General features: G+C 36.8%; 1 protein-coding gene across 2 annotated transcripts in view; it reads right to left on the bottom strand.

The window, feature by feature from the left end:
• Rnf13 (ring finger protein 13) overlaps positions 1-10,262 on the bottom strand; it is an 87,336-nt gene that overhangs the window by 46,857 nt on the left and 30,217 nt on the right. For both annotated transcript variants that reach the window (XM_029473720.1, XM_021154153.2), the window contains one exon: positions 8,045-8,170. In XM_029473720.1, coding sequence (XP_029329580.1) covers positions 8,045-8,170 — 126 coding nt within the window. The remainder of the gene's footprint in view (positions 1-8,044; positions 8,171-10,262) is intronic.

Genomic DNA, 10,262 nt, shown 5'->3' with positions numbered 1-10,262 from the left:
TAGGGGATTTTCAGAGGGAAAACTAGGAAAGGGGATTTGAAATGTAAATAAAGAAAATATCTAATTAAAAATTTTAAAAAATAAAAGGAGAAAAAAAAACTAGAGGCAAACATTTAAACATTTCCAGTAAATAAATTCATTTATTAACTCAGTATTTTGAATAAAACTGGATATATTTTTCAAAACAAACTTCAAAGAACACATAACCACATTTTTATATTTCCTATCGTTTCCAATATCCTCTGATGTCTATGCAATAGTTAAATATAGTTTGTGGTTACTCTGACATGAGATAAATAAGCAAATATGTATACACATCTACATCATAAACCTGCAAAAATAAGTAAAGCATAACAGAGGTAGAAAAATATTTTAAAAGGAGAACAATTACTGTATTAAACTGAACAAATTTGTAAATTTTTTATTTGAATTCAAGCCAACACTTCAAATTTAAAAACTGTTCTCTGTGATGGTTTGTATATTCTTGGTCCAGGGAGTGGCACTACTAGGCGGTGTGGCCTTGTTGGAGTAGGTGTGTCACTGTGAGCATGGGCTTTAATACACTCATCCTAGCTGCCTAGAAGCCAAGCCAGTCTTCTACTCGATGCCTTTGGAACAAGATGTAGAACTCTCAGTTCCTCCAGGCCCATCATCTGCCTGGACACTGCCATGCTCCTGCCTTGATGATAGTGAACTGAACCTCTGAGCTGTAAGCCAGCTCCAATTAAATGTCACCCTTATAAGAGTTGCCTTGGTAATGGTTTGTGTTCACAGCAGTAAAACACAAACCAAGACACTGACATATGTTACATAAAGAATAATTTCTTATATTTTAACAAATGATGGGGCGAAAAATATCAAAAACAGGAGACTACCTCAGACAGGCAGACAGGCTTAACAACTAGCACTGTAAAGATCAGGGACAGGCAGGTGGAGCAAAGACCAACGCTGCCACCCTCAGCAGTGTGAGGATTTCCTCATAGGGTCCCTGACTCAAGTCAAATCAGGATTGGGAGCCTCCATGCAAAAAAGAATTATAGGGCCAACCAGTATAAAGGAAAGTTGGAATTAAGGAAAACAGAAAATCAGAAGTAAGTAAGACCAAAAACCGGACTGCAGGGGCTCCTAGGAATAGCTGCAGCTCCACTGGGGGTTAGTGATTTGTTTTAACATTGTGGGATTGGGGGGGTGAGTATTATTATTATTATTATTATTATTATTATTAATTTTAGTGGCTTTGAAGTCTCTATCTTCAAAAAATGGCTAAGGACTCTAAATGAGATCAGATTGGTTCCTGAGCAGCACCTGAAAACATTACAATTGATAAGTAAGATTTTAGACCACAGAAATGCAGGAAGGTAAAAGGCCTTTATGGTAAACAAAGTTAACAGTTTGAAACTCTAAGGAAATGTCCAGGGAATGGAAAGAAGGCCTATCCAGGGTCACATAGATTTAAGCCTTAAGTTTAGATCACTGCTATTTTAACATAGTTAATTATAGGGCAATATTACTTTTATATGCCCTGCCTTTCTGTTGTATCAGTCTGTTGGATCAAAGCAATATAGAGCATAGTAGATTCTAAGTTATGAATACAAAGATGTGAATTAATAGAGGCTGTGTTGGCTTAAGTTTGAATTTATAAACTAGAGTATATAGTTTACATAGTACACAGCAGAATGCAAAGAAACGACTTCAGAAATATGCATGGCATTCCCTTATATCTTTAGCTGAACATAAAATATACATGCTTAAAACAAAACTCCATGAGCCCATATACATAATCCATCCCAGATGTACCCAGGGAAAAAATATAAACTGACCAACTTCCAGAACTCGAGGTAGTCAGGAAAAGTTCAAGTTCTGACCAGAAAGAAAAACCTTCTTTGAAAATAACACTCAAAGGACACACTAGGAAGAACAAACCTTTATCAACAGAAAACAGGAATTAAAGGTAATTAAAGATAAAGGTTACCACTGATTAATACATTTAAATTCTAAAAGGAGCAAGCTCACCTACAAATAACCAATCAAAACAAATTACAGGTTGTTTTTTAAGGCAGCAAAACCTTTACATAAAACGTAACAAAATCACTTGACACAAAGAGGTAGAAAACAGAGCCTGGAGAAAAGTTAGCCAGTGGAAACAAACTCAAGTGACATGGATATAATTAGCAAGCAAATACTTAAAAACAGATTCCCTTAGGACTCAGGGTCACAGAGCAGACCCAGGGTCCCCCTAGTTCTTCCTCACCCTCTTCAACCATTCCTCCTACTCTATCTCCATTCATTTGTAACTCACCAAGCAAAAGGCTCAGAGATAAAACTCACTAACTGAAATTAAAAGACATGTAAAAGAGAATTTCAGGTCTTAAAGATAAGTAGAAGAAATGGATGGCTTGATCAAAGTAAACATTAAATCTAAAATGTCCAGACAAAGGTCAAGTACAGTGTCACACACCTTTAATCCCAGCACTCAGGAGGCAGAGGCAGGCACATCTCTAAGTCTGCACCTGGTCTGCTGTAACCTCAGGTTTTGCTTGCCACCCATGCCCAAGTTACTAGAAATAAAAAGCTTGAGACTGAATTATATATGAATAAATGCCTAGCCTAAAAGCTTTGAATTGTTCCCCTGGCTTGGAATATTATGAATGTGAGACTTTACATTTCATGAAAAATGAATAATCCTGATTATTTGTATATATTTCAATTCTAGGAGAACATCTATAATAGAGCTGCTTAAATTGTAACAAAGATATCTATTTATTCAACTCTTACCCTACAAGACACATATCAGGAAAATAAACTTTACTTTTATCTGTGGCTTTATTCTCCCAGAGCCATAGAAGTTTTCTTCAGTCATTGTAGACAAAACTGTCCCTCATGTAATATTGAAGTTTCCAAGTGTTGCCAAGTAAAGGGCACTGAACATGACTAGAACTTCTCCAGTTAGTCACGAGTATGACGAACAAGCAGGCCTTCTCTCTTCAGTAAGTGTCAAATGTTAGCGCCCCCTTGCCTCAGTCCTCACACTGGCAAACTGCTCAGTACTGTCTTTCTGCCCTCATATTCTTTTCTGTAGTAGAGAAAGGAAGAACTAAACCTAAGAAAAGCTACTCTCTTTTAAAATAAAACAAAATAAAAATGCCCAGAAATCCCAAGGCAGGCTGTCAGAAGCATATATTTTAGTGCTAGGGTGTTGAGACCCTTACAGTGAAGGCACAGGAGCACAGACCCTGACTTGAGGTCAGGCTTTCAGACTTGACCTTCAGCTAAGTCATAGATCCCCGCTCTGCATGCTTTTGCAGGCTTAGCACTGAAGGAGATTTGTTTCTTTAGGACATATTTTGGACTGTGGAAGCTTCTTTGTTGTATTTAAAGTTATTTATTCATTGTGAGAAAGCCAAAAGAGAAGCTGGGATACTTAGAAGTTTAAAAAGTGAAAATCTTATGCTGTCCCAACCATACTTTAAAGTCAGAATGTGACACAAAGGTCAAGGAAGTTTTAAATATTGGGAGATAAAATTGACACTAAAATGAAAAATGAAAAACATTTTTAAATTTGCAAGTGCGCAGGCCTCTTTCATTGATTCAAAGAAAAAGCTACCCTAAATCAGTATCTTTTAGTGAGACACATACACAGAGAGAGAGAGAGAGAGAGAGAGAGAGAGAGCCCTTTCACAACCTGACATTTAGAATTCAGTAATTTCTTAGCAGCTCAAATTAATGACTATTGAAAAGGCTGCCTAAGCATCCAATGCTAGGATTCCAAGTGTACAAATGGCATTCTTGGTTCTTATGTATATTAAATGCATACTAAAATTAAGTATCTATGTAAATTTATACTTATAGTACTTTTTGTGTGGTGACAGGATTCCTAGTCCAACCAATCTCAATATTTCTCAGGCTGAGACAGCAGAGGTGGCGTTGCAGCAAGCTTATCGCTGAACACAGAAGTTCGTTAACATGACCAAAAGAAATCTGTGTTTGCTATCTGCCCACTAAGACTGTCGGGAGTGACAAGGATTCACATTGTCCTTGACAAACAACAGTGACAGAGCAGTTACAGTCAGAATGTTGATCCTCAGTGCCACCCAGTGATCCATCGCCAGTACAAGTGTCCTTCAATGGCCACTCACTGTTCTGCTGTCCTAGGCCCTACATTTAAAATGTAATACCCAAAACTACATAAAATATTAGCTATAATGCTAAAGAGCCAAATTTTAAAAACAAAAACAAACCATAAACTAGCATCAAGCAAGAGGAGGAAAGTGTTGTTACTGGACAAGAAGAATATTCTTTCTTCACAAAAAGAAGTACAAATGTGCCAGCCATGGTGGTACACAGGACCAGCACTCAAAAGGCAGAGGCAGGCAGACATAATGAGACTCTGTCTCAAAAAAGAAGTAGAAAATGCTTTTCTGTGGTTTTCCCTGGCCTGAAGAAACAATGTTTCCTTTCTCAAGATTTTCAAGCACAAGATAAAAGATGAAGGCGGGAGGATCACTGCAAGTTCAAGACCAACCTGAACTACATGGCAAATGTCATGTCAGCATGGCTACATATTAAGACCTTATCTTTAAAACAAAAGATTCAGCAAGGAGATGCTTGCTGCCATGCCTGAGGTAAACCTGGAACTCCGTGGTGGCAGATGAGAGCTGACTCCTACAAGCTGTCCCCCAAGGAATCTTGGACCCATTCCTATAAGTTGCTTTTACAAGATATTGATAATTTGGTGGCATCAGTTGTCTTTCTCTTGTCTAAACATTATTCATTATGGCAGAGCAGAGCATCTGAGTGTCCTGTGTTTGGAGACTATACAAGTAAGTTAGTTTTCTACCATTTGCTTAAGCCAGGGCATTCATACAAAATTACAAATAGACATAAATGGACCACTACTGACTACTAGAAAGATATTATGTAAAATTGAAAAGAAGATTCTGTATCTACATTATAAATAATCAGATTCTATATGTAACATAAAGCTGTATGTAATAATCCATCTGGAAGATGGAAAACAGTGATTTCTAATCAAACGCTGATACTTATTTATCAGAAATTCTCTTTGAGGTAAAATTATATACCCTTCCTTAAATTTCCTTGCTAGGTGGTCAATAAGTATTACTATTGGGAATCGCCTGCGTTTTCTACATCACATACGAATGTAACTAAACTGACCTTTTTAATCCATAGCAGAATTTTACAACTGATACTGAGTCACTAAATAAATGTCATTTACCAATAAATTTCTTTAAACGATCATTTTTGCTATCTTTTTATTGTTATATCTAAAATGGGAAAAAATATGTAATACCAACAGCTGACACCTGATGACTGGATCCTACATTCAAGGTCTGGCTAGGCATTTGGGGTTCAAATGTATGAAATGTATTTTCAGTCCTTGATTAGAACCACGTTCCCCTAAACTGATGCCTCCGTATCTAACAGAAGTATGAAGAAGGTAAAAGTCAACGAACCCACCGGAGTCACTGAGCATATCTTTGAAGAAAAAATAATAGTTAAAAAACATGTACAGCCAACTAAAAATTTTATCCGTTTATATGGTGAAATCTAACGGGGAAAAATGATGTTAACATCTTCCCTCCTAAAATGAAAATGGCTTAATTTAAACATTTCTACAAGTTTTCCACAAGTATACTTTTAGATTTAATTTTATTAACTATGTGTGTGTGTGTGTTGGCATATGTGTACATCAGTGCTGGTCCCCTCAGAGGCTACATGCATGAGATTCCTAGAAGCAAGAGTTACAGGCATTTAGAAGTTTCCTAATGTGGGTGCTGTGAATTAAACTCAGTTCTCTACAAGAGCCATACACTCTCTGACTACAAAGCCACCTCTCTTGCATCTCTCCTTCACGGATGTATTATGCACATTGCGGCATGGCTTGATCTAATGAGCCTCTACTAGCAAGCTGGGGAGGATAAAGAAGAGTGAAGCTTCCGGAGGAAGTGGCACCTTTAGTAAGATATAAATAACCGGGTAAATGGATGATAGTGCTCATGCTGGACTGGGGAAATGACGGAAGACACAAGAATGCTGTCAACATACCCACATGGAGCATGGCTGCAGCACAGAGTTAAAGATGGGAGGTGGAAGGCAGGGTATCTGTTACACACACTCACACTCATGGTGAGGACATGATACAGTATAGGAAATAAATAGTAAGCTAATATGCCTGCCTGCCCAAACCATCCTTAGAAATGAATAGGCAATGACAGTAGTTCCCTCAATTTCTAAGTTAACTGTCTCCAATCTCCATCTAATAAGAAAAGTTATATAAAACAACAAAACATCCTAGCTTCTTTTTTACTGAAGACTATGCTAAGTCAGAAATTACAGTTACAAATTAATAAACTTGAGTCAATATCATTGGTTTAGTTTTACTTTTTTATAGGAAAAAATATTCTGTTGTATTTTATTTTAGCTGGGACAATTTGTACCAAGTTTAGTTCTGGGTCAAACATTGAAGTGGCTTAAGTTAAAGCTTCATAGATGAGCCTGAGGATAGCAACCCCAACTGACTTGCACACTAAGTTATTCTTATTTAGGGGACTGAGAGTTTAAATTTGGAACTAATATACTTTAGCAATGATATTTATGCTATACAAAATTCTCTACACTTTCAGGTCCCTTTACAATTATTATTTTATCCTTTTAATGAGGATTTATAGAAGTCTTATTTCTTCCATGTCATGAAAGTTGAGAGTGGAAGTTTAGAATGGCTTTTCTTATTGAACAGACCAAGTATGATCAAAGTATGTAAAATGTGTGAAAACAATACATTGTTTCTACTCTGTAAGTCAGGGAACTTTGAATGTATCTAGTAAATAACACTGAGATTTCATGTCACATAGACTCACATGGTTCTTCTGCCAGTTACCCCACAACAGAGACCACACCTCAGAGCCTCACTGGTAACAGGGCCTTACATGAAATTAATGGTCAGTGTTTGCTCTAAGCTCCCAACTGGATCCAGTAGACAAAACCATGCAGAATTCTGTCACAGGACTGAGCTTTGAGGATGGCAGAATCCACAGAGGCTAACTAAGCTATCCTCAAATGACCAGTTGATTGACCAACTGTAGCCAATTAAGTCACATTCTATGCATTACTTCTATTTCTTTATCACTGCTGACTGATTGTGGTGCTGAGTAGAATTCTCACAATCGATTGTGATTCTAGAAAGTCTTTGACTCACAAATCATTTGTGTCTTGCTTTGTTCAAATTAACTTTAGCTGACATAACTGGCCTAAAAAAAAAAAATCTTCCTTTTAATAATAGTGACAGCCAGCCTTACTGGTCCATGACTTTAAGACCAGCATTGGAGAGGCAGAGGCAGATGAATCCCTCTTAAGCCTACCTGGTCTACAGAGAGTTTCAGGACAGTCGAAGCTACAGAAAGAGTCTATGTTGTGGTTGTTGTTATTGTTTTTAAATGGTAATAATGCAAAAGCAAGGTGAGTTCTATCTTTACTATCTAAAATGTCAGCCTCCCCCAGCTGTAGGGAGACAAAGCCCAGTACAGCGACAGAATAAGTGTTTTACAAAAGAAATCTTCATGTCCGAGTTGATAAAGGAAAGAGTTAATCATTTTATCCATAACATAAAAGCTTAGGTATATAATTGAAGGATGAAGTGAAGTCACCATTCTTATATTAAATCACAGCTCTAGATGGAAAAACAAAAAGAAAAAAAAAAAAAAAACAAGAAAGAAAAAACAAACCAAAACCAACCAACCTGAATTCTTAGCACCAATAGTAGCAATCTGTATTCAGTCTTGCTAAAACTAAGCCTCCCAAAACTTATGATAACTTCCTTTTCTCATTTCCGACTAGCCACTAAATACTTAAAGTTCATTTTGAAACAAATGAAATTCAAGTAAAATTTTTTCCCACCCTTCTCTTCTATTTCCTTGAGCTGGCCTCATTCTTATTTTAATCTGAATAATTTAATGCACTGACATATCTTTCTTGATAGATGGAGAATTTAAATTACTAAACACATTAATAATATCAAAAAAGTTACCTTTATATCAAAATTACAATCCAGTCTTCTAATCAGCACGATGAACGTGCCGGAAGAATTGTCTTTCAGTGGTGGAGGCACTATGGGTTCACACGCATTCTCTGGTTTTGAGTTAATCAGAAAACCCTGAAAAGGAATTAGTAACAAGTTATTTCTGTTTCACTCGATAAGTCAGTTAACTTACCTCTTCAGATGGCTGGCATTAGTTTCAATGCTTACGCTATTCTAGTGTCTTTCTGTAGGTACCGTTGTTACAACCCCAGGACTTTTAAAGTAGGATTTGCCTATTTAACCATTTCATGGGTTTTGTTTTAAAAAGGTTCAGCCTTTCAGAATGTTTTTAGGATTACACATAAGTCAGTTACACCAAAGATAGCCACTCCTAGTATGTTGGTGCTGTTTCCTAACAACATTTCTAAACCAAGAAAAAATTTTAAGTTAGCCTTTACTTTTTACATTGTCAAACACGAAAGGGCACACATGACATTATAAATGAAATATGCTGTATATTTTTCTATGTTAGTACTCTTCTGAGTATATAGACATGTACAAATATATTAATTTTTACGTTGGCTTTAATAGTTAAAAAACAGAAATCAAGCTCATAAATGAGGTGAATATTTTTAAAATCACACTATACAGATGAGAGAAAGAAAAGTAATGCATTAGTTAAAAATGAAGTGATAGCAATGGAATGTCTTCAGCTATAAAGGAAAGTAAAATCCTGACATTTTCAGGTACATTATATTAAGCAAAATAAGCCAGACTCAGAAATAGTCTATGCTTTTTCTCATATGTGGAATCTAGGAGGGAGGAAAAGAAGGGAGAGAGAGAGAAAGATACTCTGTGTGTGTGTGTGTGTGTGTGTGTGCGCGCGCGCGCGCACACACACACACACACACACACACACGTTTAAGGGAACCATGAGGAGTAGAGAAAATATTTAATGGGATGGGGAATAGGGGGAAGAGAGAGTAATGCAATATGTACGACACAGCCCTAGTAGAAGGAAGGACTACTTGGGAGATAGGAAGATGACAGGCAAGAAGAAAGCAGTAGAGATGGAGACCAAGAAGAACAGACTATAATACCACAGATGTATGAAAATGTCAACATGAAATCCATCAACTTACATATTAACTTAAATAAAAAATTTTTAATTTCTTAAATTAAAAAATTTTAAATTAAAATTGCGGGGCTGGAGAGCTGGCTCAGAGGTTAAGAGCACTGACTGCTCTTCTGGAGGTCCTGAGTTCAAATCCCAAAAACCACACCGAGGCTCACAACCATCTGTAATGGGATCCGAAACCCTCTTCTGGTGTCTGAAGACAGCTATAGTGTACTTACATATAAAATTGCAAAGGTTTTAGCAAAATAAATTTTAAAAAAATCTTAAAGCTGCAAATTGCTTTCCCAAAAATGTACAATGGTCTAATATCAGAAAATGTATTAATTTAAAAAGTCATATTAACAGGCTGAAATACAAAAACCAAGTGATCTTGACATAGTGAACCAATAAACACCTAAAATTATGAAACTTTTTAGAAAGAAATAAGCAAAGAGAGCTATGGCATAATATCTTCAAAGTTCTGCATGGTGTTAGAACTAGCCCCTTGAAGCAACTCATAGGATTTAAGGATTTCTTTTTTAAAAAAAGCTTTGCTTGGCTTATGGTAAAAAACAGTGCTTGCACCTGCTTCAGTAATGAAAAGTATAAGTACTAGTTCTTCATTTACCCATAGAATTTCTCTCTTGACTCCAAAGAACACTGGATTTGAACGTCCCAGAAACAATACTGTGGCCATTTTCAGAGTGGCTATATGCTTCATATATGCTTAGACCCTCCATCTGAATCCCCAAATCTTTTGCATGCCTCTCTGCAAACACTGTAATGCCAAATCATGGTGCTGTAAATCCTTTTTAACTCATAACAACAGTTAAACTCAGCACATACGAAGAAGGCGTAGAACTCAAGAGAAGACGATGGAACCAGGAGCTCTAGCACACGCTTGGATCCCAGCTACGCAGGAGGTTGAACAGTACCAGCAAAATAGGGGAGTGGAAATAGAGGAGAATTTTTGCTTATACACCTTTTATACATATGAATCATGCACTATTTTTAACACAAGAAATATATAAATCTTAAAAGCATGTACAGAGAAAAGCACCGGGGCAGCTGGGGCGCAGGGTCCGCTGACACTCGCCAGCTACCCACAAC

This window comes from Mus caroli (genome assembly GCF_900094665.2).
Source record: "Mus caroli chromosome 3 unlocalized genomic scaffold, CAROLI_EIJ_v1.1 3_unlocalized, whole genome shotgun sequence".
Taxonomy (NCBI): Eukaryota; Metazoa; Chordata; class Mammalia; order Rodentia; family Muridae; genus Mus; species Mus caroli.
Note: the sequence above shows the minus strand (reverse complement) of the source record. Positions and strands in the feature narration are given on the sequence as shown.